General features: G+C 53.6%; 2 protein-coding genes across 2 annotated transcripts in view; one reads left to right on the plus strand and one right to left on the minus strand.

Annotated features, from left to right (window-relative positions):
• Positions 1 to 179: 179 nt before the first annotated feature.
• On the plus strand, positions 180 to 13,326 carry MTG2 (mitochondrial ribosome associated GTPase 2). Its single transcript, XM_014446624.2, is given in 9 exon segments — positions 180 to 594; positions 1,981 to 2,089; positions 6,763 to 6,822; positions 6,824 to 6,940; positions 8,228 to 8,375; positions 9,826 to 9,941; positions 10,786 to 11,004; positions 11,246 to 11,384; positions 12,127 to 13,326. Coding segments are annotated over 7 exon segments (1,188 nt in total). The 5' UTR covers positions 180 to 594; positions 1,981 to 2,089; positions 6,763 to 6,768; the 3' UTR covers positions 12,522 to 13,326.
• A 4,412-nt stretch (positions 13,327 to 17,738) lies between these two features.
• The window catches only part of HRH3 (histamine receptor H3), a 12,154-nt gene continuing 7,842 nt past the window's right edge, over positions 17,739 to 22,050 (minus strand). The window contains exons 2-3 of the mRNA XM_014446636.2: positions 20,517 to 20,683; positions 17,739 to 19,712 (exon numbers count right to left, since the gene is read on the minus strand). Of these exons, the coding sequence (XP_014302122.2) occupies positions 18,789 to 19,664 (876 nt within the window). The 5' untranslated portion in view covers positions 19,665 to 19,712; positions 20,517 to 20,683 and the 3' untranslated portion in view covers positions 17,739 to 18,788. The remainder of the gene's footprint in view (positions 19,713 to 20,516; positions 20,684 to 22,050) is intronic.

The following is a 22,050-nucleotide window of genomic DNA, read 5'->3' on the forward strand; positions in this document are numbered from 1 at the left end:
ACCCCGGAAGTGATGAGCCTTTCCGAGTAGGTGAGTGCGGGCGCGGAGGCCGCTGCCTGGGGAGGCGCAGGTGGGGGCGCCGGGAGGAGGGAGGAGGCCGTAAGCGGAGACAGCGGCGCCGACCAGGCGACCCTCCACCCCGTCCTGTGTGTAGCGGGACAGTCGCCGCGGGCGTGAGTGCGGGCACCTGGGAAGCCGGCCCGGGAGCCCGGCAGTGCGCCTTCCGCGGGGCCCTACGAACGGCCCCCAGCTCCTCCCGTCCCCGCGTTCATGCACCCAATTTAAGGAGCTCGGATACTTCCTTTGACGCACGGACCTAAATACTAAACATTGTCTTCTGGATGCTTCTTTATAATTGTTAGTGGCACAGAACAGCGTTAGCACACACCGGTTTTTATGAACATTTCATTGAAGTGTTGTTGCAAGTGCAGCCCTCGACCGCTGGGTGGTTTTCCAGTGAACTCGCTCACGCGGCTGCCGTTTGCAGGGAGGCGAGTTTACTGGGTCCGCTCTCTGCTCACCGGCCGGCGGGCGAGGACGGGCGTCCCAGAGGGTGCCTTTGTTTTGTGAAGGCGAGGACCCCGCGGAAAGGAGGTAGGGGAGGCAGAACGCGATTCTTCTAAATGCAAGTTTGCTCTCAGATCTGTTTAAGCAAAGAGAACACAGCCAACGTTAAGAGGTAGAACGCTGGCTCCTTTGAAGTTAACCTTGGGAAGTGTTGTGTGTGCATACTTCACTTGGAAGGCTCCTGCTGGGAGGCCAGAGGACACTGTGATTTGGGCAAGCTGCTTCACCTCGGAGCCGCAGCCTCCCCCGCTCTAAAATTGGCATAAAAAATGTCAGGGTCAGGAATCATGGCCCCATCACATAGGAGAATTTAAGGAGGGTTTCTGAAGGGAGAGTGGGGAAACGGTAGAGGTGGTGTTTTAACCTGGAGGGGTGACATTGGAGTTGCTTCCACCCCTAGACAGCAAGGCACAAGGGGAGGGGCAGTTACAGAAGACGGCAGTGCCATCTAGGGATCGAGCGGGGCAGGGAAGTCACCCTCCTGGCCTCCTGCTCCTCCAGTCTCTGCCAGAGATCGGGAGCCCAGGGGCAGGTCCTCGAAGCAGCAGGACACCCATGTGCACTACTGCCCGCTCATACAGTTATTGTAAGGAATAAATATAAAAGTTTCTGTACAAGGTCAGGCTGAGGTTCCTGGCAATAATAACTCCCATGGCCCAGTAGAACTGAACTTCACACTTTAGGGAACAAAGTAGCTATATCTGAAGCATAGCCCTTGCCGTGTGACTCTCCAGTCTTTATTTTTAAAAAAAGAAATGGTTTTTGGTTTTATTCATTTCAGGGAGAGGGAGAGAGGGCTAGAAAGAAACATCAATGATGAGGGAGAATCAGCCGCCTCCTGCACACCCTTTACTGGGCTTGAGCCTGCAACCCGGGTCTGTGCCCTGACCAGGAATGGTCATGGGTCGACGGTCACTGAGCCACACCGGCTGGGCTCTTGAGTCTTTCTAAAGCCCCATCCTGGAATCAAAGTTCGTCCAACTTGGACCAGGGCTTTTGTACGCACAGTCTCATCTTTTGTACTCTGCTCACCTGGCCAGGTAAACGTGTTGAGGTGGACACATTCCCATCTGTGCTGTCCAGTTTGGTGCCCACTGGCCACATGTGGCCGTGAGTGCTTGGAATGTGGCTTGAATGACTGAGTTTTTACATTTTCAAGTTTTTTAATTGATTTAAATTTAGTAGCCACATATGGCCAATGGGTAGCTTATTGGCCAGCACAGGTACAGCATTCGAAGGAAAATGAAGACCAAGTAACAGTGTGAGACACAGCTGAATGGTTCACCTGGCAGGTACTGGTTCAGTGGGTTTTCCAAACAGAGATCAAAGGGCTGAAGGGGGATGTACTCCAAGTTAGGCCAAGTGGGCGGCCAGGTTTCTGGTTGGCTTTGTCACTGTTCACCTTTGCTACAGTCCATCCTCAGGTTTCATGTTGCCAGGGCGGGGAAGCCTGGTTTCTGCCACCTCGGCACAGATGGCATCGCTTGCCAGCGGGCTTAGCTGCATGCAGTGTAGGTGATCGGTGAGTTGTTGTTTTTCCTTTAACAACCTGTTTTCATAATCCACTTCAGCCTGTCCCATCTCACAGCAGCACGGCCTTGGGTAGGTCATTGTACCTTGTCTCAGTTTCCTCATTTTCTTTACAGAATTGTTATGAGGACTAGATGACCTAATTCCTGAACGATGCCAAGGATAGAATGCTGCAGAGAGTGAGGCAGGGGCTTCGAATGTTTATCGTTGAACTTATGTCCGGGAACTTTTTGTAACTCGTGTTACTGCCAATGCAGTTGTTTGCTGCTTGTGTATAAGAATACAATTGATTTGTGTGTGTTAATCTTGTAACCTGCAACCTTGCTTGGTTCATTTATTAATTCTAATCAGGTTTTGTAGATTTCTATGGAAAAAATCAGATCTATATTTTGTCTTTTTTTTAAAAAAATTCTTTATTGCAGCCCTGGCTGGTGTGACTCAGTCATTTGAGTGTCATCCTGTGCACTGAGAGGTCCCCGGTTGATTCCTGGTCAGGGCACGTGCTGGGGTGTGGGCTTGATCCCCAGTAGGGGGCGTACAGGAGGCAGCCAACTGATGTTTCTCTCTCATCAATGTTTCAATCCCTCTTTCTAAAAATCAATAAAAAAATATTTTTTAAAAAGAAATTCCTTTAAAAAAATTCTTTATTACAGTGTCTAAAAGACAGTGTCACACAGAAGGGGTAGGCAAGGGCATCCTTCAGTCTTTCTCCAGTCAGTGTGGTGTTGGCTGTGGCCTCTGTCAGTCTGACAGTGTCCCCTTCCCTTCCCAGTGACATTTCATTTCCCTGCTCGGGAGTAGGTGCGGGCTTTGCCAGATGTGACAGTCAGTGTGGGATCCCGCTGCTGATGGCGCCTCGTGTCCCAGCGTCACCCTGCTTGGTCCTGCAGTGTGATGTGCAGGGCGCAGTTGGACACGACGTTGTTGGGATTGTTTGCCTCTGTATTCACAATCATTTCCTTTCCCGTAATGTCAGCTGGGTATTGGGGCTTCTCTGGCCTCATGACATGGTTTGGGTGTAGTCTCACGTCTTCCGTTTTCTGAGAAGGTTCATGTGAGACTGCTGTTACTACTTCTGGGATGTTTGATGGAATTTACCAGTAAAGCAGCCTGAGTCTGGAGTTTTCTTACGGGGAATGTTCTTTAATAACAAATTCAACTCCTTTAGTAGTTACGGGTGATTGACATTTTCTGTTTCTTCTCTGTTTTCTTTATGGTTTTTTTTTCTTTTTTGTTTTGTTTTTGTTTCTTCTTCTGTCTTTGTGGTAAGGTGCATTTTTCAGGAACTTGCTGAGTTTGAGGCACAAGTGGTTCCTTGGTGTTCTCTTGCCCTTTGATGCCTGCAGGGCTCATGCGGGTGACCCCTTTTTGTTATTGTTAATCCTCACCCGAAAATATTATTTTTTCCATTGATTTTTAGGGAGAGTGGGAGGGAGGGAGGAGGGAGAGAGAAAGAAAAACATCAATGTGAGAGAGACACATTGATTGGTTGCCTTCGCAGGAGATCAAACCTGCAACCCAGGTATGTGCCCTGCCCTTGACCCAGAATCAAACCCGAGACTCTTTAATGCGCAGGCTGATGCTCTAATCCAGCGGTTCTCAACCTGTGGGTCGAACGACCCTTTCACAGGGGTCGGCTAAGACCGTCGGAAAACACATAATTACATATTATTTCTGTGATTAGTCACTATGCTTTAATTATGTTCAATTTGTAACAATGAAATTGGGGGTCACCACAACATGAGAAACTGTATTAAAGGGTCGCGGCATTAGAAAGGTTGAGAACCACTGCTCTAATCATTTAACCACACCAGCCAGGGCTCGGGTGACATTTTTTATGTTCCTGGCCTTGTGGTTTGTGTCCTCTTACTTCCTTGATCCCTCTAGCATCCGGGGTTTGTCCACTCTGTATATATGTGTGTGTGTGTGTGTGTGTGTGTATACTATTTTTTTAAATATATTTTATTGATTTTTTTACAGAGAGGAAGGGAGAGGGATAGAGAGTTAGGAACATCGATGAGAGAGAAACATCGATCAGTTGCCTCTTGCACACCCCCTACTGGGGATGTGCTCTAAACCAAGGTACATGCCCTTGACTGGAATCGAACCTGGGACCCTTCAGTCCGCAGGCCGATGCTCTAACCACTGAGAAAAACCGGTTAGGGCAACTCTGCTTATATTTTATTTATTTATTTTTATTGTTTATTTTAGTGTGTGTGTGTGTGTGTGTGTGTTAATCCTCGTCCGAGGATATTTTTCCATTGATTTTTTTAATATATTTTTATTGATTTGAGAGAGGAAGGAAGAGGGAGAGAGATAGAAACATCAATGATGCGAAAGAATCATTGATCTGCTGCCTCCTGCATACCCCCTACTGGGGATCGAGTCCGAAACCTGGGCCTGTGCCCTTGACTGGAATCCAACTAGGGACCCTTCAGTCTGCCGGCCTACGCTCTATCCACTGAGCCAAACCGCCTAGGGCTAGTGTTTATTGTTTACTAGAGGCCTGATGCATGAAATTGGTGCAAGAGTAGGCCTTCCTTCCCCCAGCTGTCAGCACCAGCTTCCCTCTGGCACCCGGGACCCAGGCTTCCCTCCAGCACCTGGGATCCAAACTGGGCTTCCCTCCGGCCACCAGCAAGCAGGCCCCCGGGACCCAGGCCCTCCCTCACAGCCCTGGCTTCATCGGGAAGGTTGTCTGGAAGAATGGCCAGTCTAATTAGCATATTACTCTTTTATTATTATAGAAGATTAGGTTTCACACCATTAAGTCATTTAATCCTCACAATCCTACAAGGTTAAGTACCAGTTATGATCCCCATTTTACAAAAAACTGAAGCACAAGCAAATCATTCCGTCAGTTGTTGAGCTGTCAATCTTAGTGTCATAGGGCAGCCGTGACAAAGAACCAGACGTTATTCTCTCACAGTCTGGGTGCCAGAAGGCCAAAGTCAAGGTGTCAGCAGGGCCATGCTCCCTTTAAGACTCTGGGTCGAGCCTTGTCCGGGGTTGCAGCAGCCATTCCTGGTGCTCCTGGTCTCACAGCTGACCCGCTCCAGTCTCTGCCTCCCTCACCACAGGACCATCTTCTCACATGCGGTTTTCCATGTGTGTTTTCAACAGGCCAGTCAGGGCTGCCGTATGTTTTCCGTTGTCAGTTTTCTGTTTCATTTGTTTCTGGTTTTTATTATTTCTTTCCTTCTGTTTACTTTGCTTTTTTCTTTCTAGTTTCTGGACTTGGAACCTTACATCACTAATTTTAGACCTTCAATTACTAAGAGAAGCATTTACAGCTATGGTGGTTGCCACTTACCCACAGTTTACTTTCCAAGGTTTCAGTTACCCGAGGTCAGCTGACATTCAGAAATGTTAACTGTAGGCCTGGTCAGTGTTGCTCAGTGGATAAGCATCAATCCAGGAACCAAGCGGTCATTGGTTCCACTCCTGGTCCAGACACATGCCCAGGTTGCGGACTTGATCCCCCAGTAGGGGGGTGCACGAGGCAGCCAATCCATGATGTTTCTGTCTCATCGATGTTTCTATCTCTCTATCCGTCTCTCTCTAAAAATCAGTAAGAACATGTTGTTTAAAAATAGAGTTGGTTCTCTTTAAAAAAAAAATGTTGCTTGGACAGTGTGGCTCAGTGATTGAGTGTTAACCTAGGGGGCGTGCAGGAGACAGCTGATCAGTGGTTCTCATCATTGATGTTTCTATCTCCCTCTCCCTTACTCTTTGGAATTAATAAAAATATAAATTTTAAAAAGAAATGTTAAATGGAAAATTTCAGAAATAAACAGTTCGTAAGTTTTAAATTGCACCCTGTTCTGAGCAGCGTGATGGAATTTTTTGCTGCTGTCCCATTCTGTCCCGCCCCTTTGTTTAGGTCTCCACATCCCCATTAGTCACTTAGTAGCCACCTTGGTTATCACAGGGACAGAGACACCACCAGACAGCACGTCACATGACCTTAAAGCATTTTGTTACAATGGCTCTATTTTATCATTATTGTTTTTAATCCTATTCTGTGTCTAATTTATTAATTGAACTTTATCATAGGCATATATTGTATATATGGGAAGAAACATAGTATCTATAGGGTTTGGTTCTATCCAAGGACTCAGGTCTTGGCCTCTGTCCCCGTGGATGGGGAGGAGGGACGACTGTAAGTTACCCTCTGAGCACTACATGACCTGCATCCCATAAACTTTGGATGATCACTTGGGTCAAAATATTTTGATTTTGATTTCTTCTACCTATTGGCTTAGTTAGAAGAGCTGTTTCATCTCCAGTTTGACATTTAAACTGCACAAGATAATAGCGCAGCATTTGTGTAAATGGTGCTTTAATTTTTTCAGGAATTTTTATTTTAGGCTTCGATTTCCTGTCATAGTTTAATTTAGCAGATACTTGGTATTCGATGGGGGAGTGTTTCCAGGGTCGAGAGAGGTTTAATGACAAACCCTGTCTACACAAACCTGGCCCCAGGTAGCCTAGGCCGACGGGGCAGGTGACTCTTCATGACTCAGGGTCCAGCATGGCAAGTGACAGGAGAAAGTCATAGTCTGCAGTTTACTTATTTGTTCCAAAAACATCCATGAGATTTTAGTTTGTTTGAAGTTCACGTGTAAACCAGGGACCTTATTTTGCCAATTTGACTTTTGTTAGGAAGCCATGATGCCTGGGAGGCTGTTCTCCACAGGATCGCGGAGCGCGTTGGAGGGCCTGGGGGCACTGGGCCCTGGGCCGGCTCCTGCAGTGCACTGCCCCCCGGCTGCTCTCGCTCAGCTGTGCGGACTGTGCCAAGGAACCCTCCAGAAAGAAACTGCTCTCCGAGAAAAAACTGGTGAGACTTCTGACCGGGAAGGAACTGATCTGAAGCTTCCCTCTCACAGGCATTGTTGTGAGTTCTCCTTGTCGTGTCTCCATCTGTCCTGATTATATGATTGAAGGGACACAGGTAGGACTTGAAAATGATGAAATGAAACTTACCATGTAAAACATGAGTGAGAAAAAACAAACATGAGTGTGCTTTACTTTAATTCAAGGACAGCCCCACCTCATTTCCTCCCAAGCGGGGCTCCAGGTCAGCAGAACTTCCTTGGAGAAGCGCCGGTGCTCAGAGCAGTGTCCGTAGCACTGTCTTTGCCCAGCGGAGAAAGTGGAGCCGGGCTTCACCTCCACGTGCTCGTCAGTGTGTATATTTTTATTGATGTCAGGAAGGGAGAGGGAAAGAGAGAGAGAAACATCAGTGATGAGAGAGAATCACTGATTGGCTGCCTCCTGCATGCCCCCCACTGGAGATCGAGTCCACAACATGGGCATGTGCCCTGACTGGGAATTGAACCATGACCTCCTGGTTCATAGATCAACGCTCAACCACTGAGCCACAGCAGCTAGGCATCCATTGGATGGATTTTGCATGTTGGCATACAGCAAAATTATATGCTAAGTTTTTAAAATAGTAATTCATGGTTGGTGGTACCAAAAATTCTGAAAGTATTTGTGCTTTCTTAAAACAACAATCTGTGTATCAGGTGGAGGGCCAGGTGCTGGCCAATCTGTCTCTGCACACAGCGCAGGAAGCAGGTGGACTCCCAGGACAGGATGGCCTGCTGGGTGGCACCTTGGTGCCTCGCCCTGGCTTCTTGGGTAGCTGAACTTGTTGTTGGAGCCAATAGCTATTCAACAGTCCCCTGCTTGGTTTCAGTTCTTTCGCTGGAACTGAAGAGACCTGGAGAGACATCCACCCTCCCATAGGAGCGCTCTCTGCATCGCTGAGTTTACAAATGAGCCCTATGCAGGCAGGCCGAGGAGATGCCCTTCAGTGATGTTTCTGTTTGAAGAAGCTGAGACGACGCTTTGTTTCAGGAATATTTTCTAAACCTGTTTCCTCAAGTTGGGCATGTTGAGTCTGTCACTGAGTATGTTTTCCTCACTCTTCACGCCTGTGGGAACTGTTTCCTCACTCTGCACGTCTGCTGGGAACTGTTCTTACATTGCATTTTAGCAGAGGTTAGTGATAGTAGCATCATTGACCTCTAATTTGAAAGCACGGCGGTGAGAAAGGTGCTCCGGCTGCTTGGCTAGAGGATTGCAGCATTCGTGACGCACGGGTCTGTGCTCTCTGCAGAAAAGGCATTTTGTGGACCATCGCCGGGTGCTTGTCCGAGGGGGACGCGGAGGCGACGGCATGAGCTGCTTCCACAGTGAGCCCCGGAAGGAGTTTGGGGGTCCCGATGGTGGCGACGGAGGCAACGGTGGCCACATCATCCTGAGAGGCAGGTGCTCTGAGGGGCAGCTTGGGCAGGACCACTGTGTCTGCACATGTTGGGGCAGAAAGTTTCCACCTTCTCATCCTGACAGGAATTTGAATTCAGAAGTTGATGTATGGGCATCATTTTTGTTAAATTATGTGAATGTTTACATTTAAATAATGCACCCAAACCCAACTTTGATAGTGGGTTTTAAAAAGAATTTCAGGTACACAGAGCTATCTTACTATCAGGAAACCTAACATTATAGTAAGACAGTCGGGGGATAAATGTATGCTACCATCTCGGTAAATGCTGGTGGGAGGGTATTGATTACTCAGCACATTTTTAGCACTGGAAACTTAGTAGATTTCAGAACAATAAAATGTAACTACTTTTAAATTGGAAACAGTCCCAACTAATAAAGTGTAGCTATTTAAAAATTGATAACATTGTGGGTAATTTTGAATTTTTCAGAAATTGTAGTACTTTTTTGAAAGAAGATAAGAATTTATAGCTTTTTAAAATATCACTTTGCTACTTTAGTAACTTCTGCTCTGGCTTTGTTCTGTTTGCATGTGCATTCCTAATGTTCCGGAACTAGACTAAAGAAAGTTAACAATATGCAGCCGATTTTGTTTTTTTTAATATATTTTTATTGATTTTTTACAGAGAGGAAGGGAGAGAGACAGAGACTCAGAAACATTGATGAGAGAGAAACATCGACTAGCTGCCTCCTGCACACCTCCCACTGGGGATGCGCCCGCAACCAAGGTACATGCCCTTGACCGGAATCGGACCTGGGACCTTTCAGTCTGCAGGCCAATGCTCTATCCACTGAGTCAAACCGGTCTTGGCCGATTTTGGTGTTTTTTTTTTAAAGTAGACTTGTATTTTATCTACTTTTTTGATTGTTAGCACTATTGTTATGGAGACTTTATTTTTAGTTATTATTTTTTAATCCTCACCCAAGGATAATTTTCCATTGATTTTTAAAATATATATATATATATTTATTGATTTCAGAGAGGAAGGGAGAGGGAGAAAGAGATAGAAACATCAATGATGAGAATCATTGATCGGCTGCCTCCTGCACACCCCCTATTGGGGATGGAGCCTGCAACCCAGGCATATGCCCTTGACCAGAATCGAACCCGGGACCCTTGAGTCCGCAGGCCGATGCTTTATTCACTGAGCCAAACTGGCTAGGGCTTTTCCATTGATTTTTAGAGAGAGTGGAAGAGAGAGGGAAAGACAGAAATATTTATTGATGTGAGAGACACACATCAATTGGTTGCCTCCTGCACAAGTCCCATTCAGGGCTCAGTGAGGGAGGAGCCAGCAACCGAGATACGTGCCCTTGACTGGAATCGAACTCGGGACCCTTTGGTCCACAGGTCAACGCTCCATCCACTGAGCCGAACCAGCGAGGGCCCGATTTTGTTTTTAACAAGAACATGAAGGTTTTCTCTTTTAGTCGACCGACAACTCAAGTCACTGTCCTCGGTCCTGTCCCAGTACCAGGGCTTTGATGGAGAAGACGGTGGCAGGAAAAACTGCTTCGGGCGAAGTGGCGCTCTCCTCTATGTCCGGGTAAGCCCCATCTGCAGAGCATGCCCTGCCCCAAGTCCAGACCTTCAGGCTCCTCAGGTTCCCAGCTGTGGTCCACAGGGGCCCATGGCCTGAACCACACAGCCATCTCCCACAGAGCAAATCTCAGCCTGGACTTTGTACTGATTTTATACCATGTGCTGTATGACCTGTTGAAAAAGTCACAAAATCGCCCTGGCAGGATTTGCTCGGTGGTTAGAGCATTGGCCTGAGGACTGAAGGGTTGCGGGTTCGATTGCTGGTCAAGGGCATGTACCTTGGTTGCAGTTTCAGTCCCATGCCCCAGATGGGGCTCGAGCAGGAGGCTACCAATCTATGTGTCTTCCTCACATCAATATTTCTCTCCCTTTCTCCCTTTCTCTCTCTCTCTCTCCCTCCCTCCACCCCCTCCACCTCCTGTCCCTTCCACTCTCTAAAAATCAATGGAAAAGATATCCCCACTCCTCCGGTGATTTTTTTTTTAAGTCTCAAAATCATTACATTTTACAAAAAGGGAACCCACAGGTCCCCAGTCTGTCTCACCTTGGCCCAGGAGCCACCCGCTGTCCCCACTCTCTCGGGCCCTCTGAGCACTGCTGTTAGCTCAGCGTTTCTGCTGCATCAGCTCACCTCATGGGTTAGAAACACGGTTTGAAAAGCCGTGTGCACAGTTCCCAGGGGTGCCGCCAGCCCGTGAAATCCTTGGAGGGCTGGGACCTGTCTCCTGGAACTCGGTGGCTCTGGAGGGGCTCCTCGCTGGGTCCCGCCTGCACCCCCTCCCAAACAGAAAGCACCTGGTCTGGCCATTGTCTTTCTGCTCCCCGACAAATGCTTCATTATTTTTCAGGTCCCCATGGGCACTTTAGTAAAGGAGGGAAACAAAGTTGTGGCTGACCTCTCACACCCCGGGGATGAGTATGTGGCAGCTCTGGGCGGGGCAGGAGGAAAGGGCAACCGCTTTTTCCTGGCCAACGATAACCGCGCGCCCGTCACCTGCACCTCCGGGGAGCCTGGGCAGGAGCGGGAACTCTTCCTGGAGCTCAAGACCATGGCCCACGCTGGCATGGTGGGTATCACAGCCCCAGTGGGAGGAGGGGGTGCTTTGCACACTGAGCTGTGGAAAAGTGGTTTCTAGTGGATGGGGTATGCCATCAGCCTGCAGGAGAGGGGCAACTCACCCCAGTTGGCCTCCTGTGACCTTGAACAGGGGCTATGCCCTCACTTGTGTGGTTCCCAATCCTGAGATTCACCCCGATCTCGGTCTGTCCCAGATGGAGGAAATGGTAGCACATCCCCCTGTCTTGCAGGTCGGATTCCCCAACGCAGGCAAGTCCTCGCTTCTCCGGGCCATTTCAAATGCAAAGCCCGCCGTGGCTGCCTACCCGTTCACGACCTTGAATCCCCACGTGGGCATTGTGCACTATGAGGACCACCAGCAAGTAGCAGGTAGACCTCCCGAAGGTGGGGGTTGTGAGGTGGGTCATTCGGAACCGTTAGCAAGCAGCTTTCTGCCTGAAAAGCAGCATCATTTTTCCTAAGTGAACAGTTGTGATTCTGTGGCCATTAGTTAGGGTTTACACTTTCATCCCACCCCATGCCGACGTCTGTGGGTGCAACCAGGAATTAGAATGTAAATTTCTGACCTGGGAAGGCTGTTCCTTCCTGCTGCCTCTACTCCCCTTCCGCTTGGGAACTCAGCAGTGCCAGTCATGGAGCCCGCTGTGATTTTAAAGCTTTCCTGTTACCATTCTGAGATAAGGAAACTTTCCCCAGAAGATAACGTACCCATTAAAAATAGCAAGCCTGCTGGTAGGTAGCTCTGTTTCTATGGCACTTTCCATTCACCAGGTACTCTGTGATAATCAAATCTATCAGTAATCAAATTATTAATGGGTTACAGGAAGCAGGGTCCTCCTTTTAAAATCATTTTTGAAGCCAGAAAGACTGGAATGTGTAATTCCAGTGAATAAATGTTCCTTATTAGATGGATCTGTCACTGTGCCTGTCACCCAAATATTTCCAAGCGTCTTGTGAAACTCAAAGCTGAAATGCCTTCGTGGCAATTGGCCTGATGAGTCACCGAGTCAGTAACTCAATCAACGTGGGTTTAAGGTGTTCCTTGAAAGGAAAGTCTTAGACCTCGGGGAACGGGCCGGAGGTGGCCCGGCCCCCTGCTCTGTCTCCGCAGTGGCCGACGTGCCGGGCATCATCCGAGGCGCGCACCAGAACCGAGGCCTGGGGTTGGCCTTCCTCAGGCACATCGAGCGCTGCGGCTTCCTCCTGTTCGTGGTGGACCTGGCAGCGCCAGAGCCCTGGACCCAAGTCGAGGACCTGAAGTACGAGCTGGAGAAGTACAAGCAAGGCCTGTCTGAGCGGCCCCATGTCGTCGTCGCCAATAAGATTGACCTCCCTCAGGCGCGAGCCAACCTGCCCACGCTGCAGGCCCACCTGGGCGAGAAGGCCATCGCCCTGTCGGCGGTCACGGGTGAGAACCTGGAGGAGCTGCTGCTGCGCATCAAGGAGCTGCATGATGAGCACACGGCCGCCAACCTGGCGCAGGGCCACCAGCCGCTCAGGTGGTAGCATTGGCTCTTTGCGGTAGGAGCTACAGGTGGCACCTTCCCACTCAGCTCAGGCCACCTCTAAGGCCCCGGCAGCCTGCTCCCGGTGCTTCCTGCACCCTCAGCCTGCTCTCTGGCACCCTGAGAGGGGCTTGTCCCGGAGCTAGCCCCTGAGTAGTAGGAACCATGCTGCCCTGTGTGCAGGGAGCCAGCACAGCCGGATCCGAGCCAGAGGCACCGTCCGGTTCCTAAGTGCCAGCCCACACGTGAGCAGCTGTCACGCTGGACCTGAGAGTCCTTGGCTGTCCCCACACCCTGCAGAGCGGCCGGGGACAGGCGCCATGCTCTGCTCGGACGCCGCCATCTGAGCACTGAGGCGCCTCCCCTGTTGTCCTCAGACTGCACCAAGCTCTGGGAGCTGAACATGGCATTGACTTCACGACTGAATGCACCCAATATCCGGCCGGAGACGCAGCTTCTAATGCTCATCTGTGCAGAGAGTTATTAGCTGATGATGGCCGGGCTCCGAGAGGACATGGGCTGGGTCCCCCCTGCGCTGTCCCTGCAGGGATCAGAGAGACTGCTGGGCCTGCACCTACCACCAGCCTATTGTCAGCGCAGAGAACCCCGGAGGCCAGGCCAGCTAGTCCATGGAGCGTCTGTCTCTGCCGAGTGGTGGCAGCTGAGAGGCTGGATGCTCCATAAGCCACCCTGCCCACTGGCGCAGGGGGCCGGTGAGGGTGGCGCACTGCTGCCCACTCGCTCATCCACTAGCGCACTCTGCAGCCACTGTTTCCCCAAATAAAATCTAATGCTTCTGACCTGTCCCCGAGGGCCCTTCAGGGAGGAATCAGGAGAAGGGGCCTGGGCCTAGGTGTCTTCTGCGGGTGGCAGTCATCACTGAGAGGCTATTCAGGAGTTTGAGTGCGTGGGAGGGCACGAGCCCTGTCCTGCTCCCTGTCTGCACGCCAGGGCCCTGTGTTCTACAACCAGAGGTGGTGTCTGCATCTGGTCGCTCGCTCAGGCCCACAGGCTTTCACAGGACATAGGCCGTTGCCCAAGGCCTGTGTCTCAGTGGCTGCCCAGGGAGATGTGCCTTCCCTCCAGGAGCACGCCTAGGGCAGGGTCTCGCCCTGTTCCGGCTGTGTCCCTGCAGCCTCGGGACCCAGGGACCCTGCACAGAGAAGGCACGACAGACGTCTGGGGAATGAAGGAGTGAATGATGGCCTGTGTTAGCTGCATCCAGGTTTCCTTTACTTTGAAGGTATTTGTAAGGGCAAGTGGTGGGTGCCGAGTGCCTCACATCCTGTGCCGCCGCCACTCCTGCCCCCTGCCACCCCTCTGGCCATTTCTGTGAGTCATCTGTCCTGAGGCTGTTCAGCTGTTTCTTCATTGCAGTCTGGGCATCTCCATCCACATCTCATCCATGGAAAAGGACTTTGCTTTCTCACGTCTCCCTGCCCCTCGCCCCAGTGACCTGGGTCTGCATGTGAGGCTGGCCGTGTGCACAGTGGCGCAAGGCGCAGACCTGGTCCAGGAGCTGCCCTGCGTTTACTGGCCTCATTTTCTCTGCCTCTGGTACTGTCTCTGGCCACAGTGGCTGTCACCTGGTTGCCTCTCTGGAAGCAGGTCTGAGGATGGGGACCTAAGCTTCAGGATGCGGGGTTTCCTAAATTCCCGTTTCCAGCCTAATTTCCAGAGTTCCCGTGTCTAGGGGCAGGGCTCCCCAGGGGGCAGCAGCTGCCCTGTCCCTACCCCCCACAAGGTCCCCACCCTGCCTGCCCCTGGAAAGCTCTCTCAGTCCTCCCTTGCCCTTCGAGGAGGCTCATGCCTTCCTCATTCCTTTTCTGTTGTAGTGGGGCCTCAGCAGGAGCCGTGAGCACACAGGGTCGCAAGGGTCTGGGAAAACCAGGGGAGAGCATCATGCTCGCTCAGGACTGGAAATCTGTCTTGGGAAGCACCTCGGCTTCAACAGATACAAGCAGGGCCAGCGGCACAGCTCTGCCTTCCCCTCCTGCTGGGCCGCCTGCCCCGCCCGCCCTGCAGGATGCAGAAAGCCACTGCGGCCTGGGCCTTGCCGCTCCCCTTGCCCTGCCTCTGGGGATGCCGGCCACTGAGATGAGGACCCTCGGGGTCACCAGGGAGAGGCCCGAGAGGAGCACTGCCTGGCCTCTCGGGAAGCTGAGGTTCTGCACGCTGAGGGGTCAGCCGGGGCGGGAAGAGGACAGAAGGCAGAGGGCTGCCCTCACTCCTGCAGCTTAGCTCCGAGCCGGGTTTGCTGGACTTTAAAGATTGCCCAGCAGTAAAATTGCATTTAAAGATCATCAACTTGGTCCTGTTTAAATTTGGTGTGACTTTGGGGGTCACAGATGCCTTTTTAGTCCATTGCAGTTCCCACAGTGTTACCTCTCCATCCTCTCATCCAAAGCCACCTTTCTTCCCTTCTCTCCTTTCTTTCTCTTTTGAACGACATGTTTGTGCCTCTCAGATTTGCCTGACAAACTTCAAACTGGGCACTAGCTCTGGACACAATGCCCATTTCCCTGGGGCAGCGTCCTCCCGTCGGCCCACAGCCTAGTCCCAGGCTCTCAGGAGCCCTCCTGGGACGTGCCTCCAGACATCATTTTGCTCCCCATTGAGAGAGGGGTACTGAGTTGGTCTTCATGAGGGCACAGTGCTGCGGGGACCACCTCACGTGCCGCTGCCCATGGTGCCCAAGGGAGGACCCAGCGGAGTGGGCGGGTGGAGCCCTGGCCCCCCTGACTGCTGAGTGTGGGGGGTGGGTGCATCACCCTGTCTCTGAAGCCCCAGTTTTCGTGTCTACGTAGTGGATGTGTGAGCACCCCTCATGGGGTGGCTACAAGGACATGGGGTGCTCCAGTAAATGTTGGTGGAAAGCTTCTTTGTACCCTCAAGCTCAGGCATGAGGGTCAGGCTGGGATAGGGGATGCAGGGAGGTAATGGCCAGCCACATGGGTCCCCACGGCTCAGGGCTCCAGAGTCTCTGCTGGGCAAGCCCCCCTCCCTCGTCATGGCCCTGACTCCCCAAAGGACGTGTTGGTTAGGTAGGCCTTTTCTGGAAGGATCAGGGGTGGCCTGCTGGGCACCCTGAGAGCTGAGGGTCTTTATTCCAGGCTGGAAAGGGCCCTCGCTCCACACGAGCTGTTCTGGGCACCTCCAGAGCCACATCAGGGCACCTGCAGCCAGTGCCAGCCCGAGGGGCCCAGGCAGGAGGACGCTGCAGGCCGTCTGGTCCTGGGCTGACCCTCAGCCCCTCCAGCCTGGCCACAGCCCCTCCTGCATCTGGAGAACTGGCAGGTGCCCTGCTGGGAGCCAGGTCGCCCAGGGAATGTGGGAGGAATGAGATGTCAGCTCCTCCGAGAGGCTCCCCTGGGTTGTGAGCTGGGCCACCCTCCTCTGGGGCCTCTGCCCTGCTTACAGCCCTGCAGCCCCCAATCTCATGGAAGTGGCCCCACTTATCTGCCAGATATTTGTTTATGCGTCTCCTAGCAGCCAGCCTGGCACACAGTAGGTGCTCAATAAACATCCACAGCAGGGGGGCGGGGGTGGGTGAAGGGCTTTGTCTCTGGCCCAGTGTGGGATTCAGGAGAAAGGCCCCCTGGTGTGTTTGTTTGCTGCTGGGCCAGGCCCAATGGGCTGGGTGACTTTCTTCTCTCCTCCTCCATCCCCTTGCGGAGCAGCACTTTCCAGAGATTGAAGGCAAAATTGCTTGAAAGCCTGTGCTTTTATCCTCCAATTTGTAGCCATTTAGCAGGGCTGGGCGGAGGGGCAGTGAGGGCTCTGGCTGTGCTGTCTGCAGGGAGGTGCCTGCCGCCGCTGCTGCTGCAGAGAACGGAGAACGAGTCCTTTGTCCTCGCTTGGACGGCCCTGGGCTGAGGGACAGGCGCCTGCGGGGGGCTCAGGCTGGGTCCTGTGGGGCCAGCAGGGTGGCCAATGGCTAGTGTGCAGGCAGCACTCGGCCTCCAGAGCTACCTGCAGGGGTTTCCCTGAGCTCTGGGCCCCGCACATGGTGGTGTCCACTGTCTCTGCTCATGCAGCACCCAGCCTCTAGGGCAGTGATGGCGAACCTTTTGAGCTCGGCGTGTCAGCATTTTGAAAAACCCTAACTTAACTCTGGTGCCATGTCACATATAGAAATTTTCTGATATTTGCAACCATAGTAAAACAAAGACTTATATTTTTTATATATTTAAGTGCCATTTAACAAAGAAAAATCAACCAAAAAAATGAGTTCTCTTGTCACCTCTGACACGCGTGTCATAGGTTTCGCCATCACTGCTCTAGGGAGCCCCTTTCTCTGGTGACTAGGGAGGGGCCTGCCTAGACCAGAGGGGTCCCCATGGTACAGGGAGAGTGTGAGGGGGCGGGTGCCAGCAGGAGGAGTTCCCCGGGTTCCTGGGAAATAAAGGTGTCGTCAGCTGGGGTGGCACGGTGTCTGCCGCAGGGTTGTCATCTTCACGTCTCCGGGCAGCTCTCTCTGCAGAGCGGGACTCGGTGTCGGCACTGACCTGCCTCTGCCGTGGAGAGGCCCTGGGACCCATGCCCAGCTGTCACCGTCTCTGCGTGGGAAGCGAGGTGTGGGGCCGTGGGGACAGGGGAGCGGCTGTCTGTGAGGGGAGGGAGGGCCCTTGTGGCTCCCACCTGGAGTCTGGGTCTCACGAGTTGGGCTGCCCTGGCCCCTTTCCTGGGGTGAGACCGAGTTTTGTTGCCCCCCGGGGAGCCCAGGGGGAATGCAGGTCCTTTTTCCATTTTCCCCCCAGTCCTCCCCCCAGGCTTTTGGGCAGAATGTTTTTTTCCCCAAAAAAGCCTCCCCTCCCTTTTTTTGGGGCCCCCCCCCCCCCCCCCCGCCCCTCAGCACCACCCCAGGAGCCCGGGAAGCTTCCCAGATGGAAGTCATGGCCAAGAAAGATGAGAGCCTCGTCCTGGGGGCAGGCAGGCTGCAGCAGGTGGGGCTTGGGGTGTATTCTCAAGGCTGAAATGAGTCCCCTGGACAGGTGATGGGGTCCAGCAGGGGGGGCACTGCTGGGCACCTGCCCCTTACTAAGATTAAACCCTGGTGTGCCAGCCAGGCTGCTTTCTCCCCACTGCAGTCCCCCACTTGGAAGAGAACACTGAGGCCAGGGGAGGGGCAGGCCTGGGTCTCACACCCAGAGTGGCCTGTGTCTCCCTAGCACCCCACTTCAGCCCCCCACACACAAAGTCCTCAGGAATCAGCACCAATAAAAAAATACACTTTACTGTGGACCTCAGAGTCTACAGGCCGGCTCAACGGGTCCAGGGGGCGTGGAGCATGCAGGGTGCCACAGGGCGCACGGAATGTGGCGAAGCGGACCCTCCACTGGGCACCCGGGCCTGGTCCCTCTGACTGCCCTGCAAGCCTCAGGACCCTCAGGGCAGGCCGGGGCCCCCGGACCCGTCAGCCCCAGGAAACACTGGTTGAGCAGAGGAAGTGGGGTAGCAGCCTGCTGACAGCAGGTATCCGGGCTTTGACCACTTTCAGAGCCACCAGTCCGGCCCAGCACCCGAGCCAGGGGCAGGGTGGGCAGAAGCAGCTGGTGCAGCTCAGCCGGAAACAGCAGCACGAGGAGAGAGGGCGTGGGAGCCCACACCTGCCAATCCTGCCCTGAGCTCCTCTGCAATCTTGTCTCTCTTGATTAAACATCCAAGGAACATCGAGTTCACAGATGTGTTTTCCTCTTCTTTGTCTTCCTGAAACACCCAGAATGGAAAAGCAGAGAACAGCAGCAAGCTGTTGGCACTTTGGGGGCAGAGAGAGTTGGAGGAAAGAGGGCTGAAGGAGTCGGGCCGGGCTTAAGAAGGGGCAGATGGCTGCAGAGCCGGTAGCCCGGGCCGGTCTGGAGCAAGGGAAGGTGTGCAGGTGTGTGCAGGTGTGTGCAGGCGTGCGCGCACATGCAGGAGCAAACTGCTGGGTAGAAAGCATGGAGCACACGCCACGCGCTTGCTTTGGGAAGAACACCAAGCAGTAACTGTGCAAACGGTGGACCCACTGGTTGCCACACTGTCTGCGGGGAGGTGGACATTGTGGCTAAGACCCCCAGATTGTCCCTCCTGGGGAAGAGAGGATTTGGGTGGCAGGGCTAGCCACTCACATTCCAGTTCAGGCAGTAGGGTCCTCGGCCAGCCCACCAAGCTGCCTTCACGGCAGGCAGGTGGTCTAAGAGAGGCCACATGGCAAAAGTGTGGGCCGAAGAGGAGGCGGCAGCTGCCCAGAAACCACGGTGTGGGCAGAGGGGCCTGGTTAGCCAGCTCACTTCCAGCAGTGCTCCAGAGAGCTGTGAGGCTGGACCTTGAGCTTGTGAGGGCACAGCAGCTTGGTGAAGGCCCGGCGAAAGCTGTAATGGCACAGTGGATAGAGGACTGGGTTGACTGCTGAGTTGGCCCACAGTAGCCAGAAGGATGTCTCATACCAGTAGTCGGGGACGCAGTGGCCGTGGCAGGCAGCCCGGATGATCATCAGGAGGGTGTATGGGGCCCAGCAGAGTCCAAAGATGCTCACGATGATGGCCAGCGACTTGGCCACCTTTTTGTCCCGAGACAGCCGGAAGCGCTGGGTGATGCCCTGGGACACCATCTTCATGCGCTTCTCCAGCGACGCAGAGGACGCCGACGGCTTGGAGCCCCTCTTGAGCGAGCGAGGCCGCTCTGTGCCCCGCGAGGAGCTGCCTGAGCTGGAGGTGGGCGAGTTTGCAGTGCCCCCACCACTGCCCCCCAGGGCTGCCTCCCCTGCCTCAGTGCCAGGGGCCACCTCGCCGACCCCGGCGCCATACCTGTGCAGTGGCATGGCCTCCCTCTGCCCCTTCTGCCAGCAGCCCCAGCAGCCAGGTGCGGCTGGCGGAGAGGGCTGGGCCTCTGGTCGGGGCTCCGGGCCAGTGGCTTCTCGGACCCCGTCCAGCCGGTCGCGGGTGCGCTTCTGGATGTTCAGGTAGATGCTGAGGTTGAAGAAGGTGACGCTGAGGAAGGGCGTGAAGAACTCGAGCGTGGAGGCCGTGATGAGGAAGTACCAGTTGTAGAAGAACTCCGCGTAGCAGTGGCCCTCAGGGATGGAGCTGCCGCCCGACAGGTGCTCCCAGCTCAGGATGGCCGGCCCGTACAGCAGGAAGGCCAGCACCCACACCAGCGCCATCTTCCACACCGCCTGCCGCGTGTTGCCCTGCTGGGCCCGGTAAGAGACCTGCGGGGACATGCTGGGTCAGGCATCTTTTGGATGTCATCTCATTTAATCTTTACAACACCCCCATTACTCTCCCCACTTTCTTTCTGGGTGGCTCAGGGAGGGAGGGACAGACCAGGCAGATCGGCTAAGGGGGCAGAGTGGGTTCAACCCAGGCCTACTGACCTCAAACCCATGCTCTTCGCACTCTGTCCCATGCCCTTCTAGAGAGGACACATGTGGCTCCTGAGCAGAGAGCCCTTGGGTGCCCAAAAAAGCCATCAAGGAGAAGACATAGGAGCACGGTGAGACTTCTGCTCCGCTGTGCCAGCCTCATGCCCATGTGGCACTATCATGGGAGCCTAGGCAGCCCAGGGCCCCAGCTCATGGTGGCCACTCACACCAAGGGGAACTGGGGGAGCCAGGAGCGGATGCCTGTCTTTCTGGGATGCACAGACACACACAAAGGCACAGACATACACACACAAGGCAGGGGGGTGCCACCAAGGGCCTCTGGCTCAGATCCTCCCTCAGCTCCAAAGACTCTGCACCTGCCCCAAAGAGGAGGCTGAAGTGACCCCCTTCCTTCAGGAACACCTGATGCCAGGTCCAGGTGGTGCCTCCTGCCTGTCCCAGGACCGGTCTACTGGCAGCAAATGACTACTGAGTGGGCAGCTGGCTGTAGAGAGTGCCTGGCATGTCAGGAGTGAGGCAAGCGGGACCAAACTCACCTGGCACTGCCCACATCCCCTGCCGGTGCCTTCTGGGCCATTCCTGACCACCTCCCCCCAGGAGTGAGCGTGGGCACCCGCATCCCAGACTCACAGCGCGGGTAACGGACAGGAACCGGTCATAGCTGATGAGCACGATGTTGAAGACGGAGGACGTGCAGAGTAGATAGTCCACCACCAGCCACAGCTTGCAGAGGCCCCGGCCGAAGGGCCAGCGGCCAGTCAGCACATAGGGCACATACAGTGGAATACAGAAGGCTCCTGGGGGAGAGCAGGGCCGTGGTGGGTCAGAGCCGGACCAGGGTCTGTGGTCAGACCCTCCACAACGCAAAGACAGGCAGGACCTGTCAGTCGCCACCCTTCTTGGTAGCAACCTCACCTTACCCACCCCCTCCATCGTCTCCTAGACACACCCTCTGCCTGGACCTGGCCTTCGACCCCTGCCCAGCCCCCAGGCCCACTAGTGTCCCCTGGGCTTGGGTGCAGGAGGGAAGAGCCTGTGTGGGGACCTCTGGGCACAGGAGCCCCTGGTCCTCATTCAGTGCTTCCCAGGCTTCTTCCTGTCCAGCCCTCCCAGGCCCCAAAGGGGGGAAGGGAGAATTTCCTCCCTCTAGCCCCCTGGGCCCAGGCCCTATCCTGGCTTTGGACAGCCTTTCCTCTTCAGTTCAGAAACCAAGAAAGCCTTTTTCCTGATTCAAAGGGCACTCGGCCACTGCCACGCCAGCCACTCCCGCCGCCCAGCCCCTCTCGGAGCGCCTGGCAGACGCACGCGCAGCCCCAACAGGTGTCTGGCGCTCCAGCCCCCTCCGCGCGCCCGCCCCTCAGCCCGCAGCAGCTCACGGACACGTGAGAGCGCTCTCCGCCCCCCCTTTCCCAATGCCCCCTTCCCACAACACGGCTCTAAAAACCCCTATTCCATGTCCTTCCCCAAACCTTCCCCAGCGCCCTCCATGAGTCCTAAGTCCCCCATAGTTTTTGTTTGCTATTGCAGGAGCCGGCGCTGCACCCGTGCTGCTGCGCCTGGCGCCTCGAGCGCCCGCCTGCTCCGGCCCCTTCCCCACTCCCAACCCCCGCAACGCGGCGGCGAAGCCAGGAACTTTGCCCGCGCCCATCACCCATCGCCCATCGCCCCACGAGTCCCAGGCGCCCCCTCCTCAGGTCAGTCAGCTGCGCTGTATTCCGAGCATTAGGTATACTGGTCTATTGGGAGATCTGAATATGATTAGAATTATAATGTGCTACGATTTGAAATAGCTAAAATTAGGACTATAAATCCTTGTAAATTTTCTATTTACCGCAAAGACACAAATAAATTTAATAGTTACATAGGCCAACTAAAATTAGGCTGTGTAAAAATTACCCTATATTATACTTAAGTTTGTAGATGTGATAATCATTTCCCTATATTCTACTCTAATCTGTTTTTGTTCATAATTTTGTAATAGCTAGAACCAGAAGTTAAGGTTGTGAAACTTAAGTCAAATAGGTCTAAACCAAATAGGTTCTTGGGAAAGAAAAGATATTTTACCTGATTTTGTAGATACCCCAATAATTGGCTGTCTGGAAGCATAGGGCTTTCTATTTCCTCCACCAATAGTTAATGGAATCTGTCACAGGGTAACTGCAAA

The sequence above is a fragment of the Myotis lucifugus genome, unplaced genomic scaffold (assembly GCF_000147115.1).
Source record: "Myotis lucifugus unplaced genomic scaffold, Myoluc2.0 scaffold_556, whole genome shotgun sequence".
NCBI classification, from domain to species: domain Eukaryota; kingdom Metazoa; phylum Chordata; class Mammalia; order Chiroptera; family Vespertilionidae; genus Myotis; species Myotis lucifugus.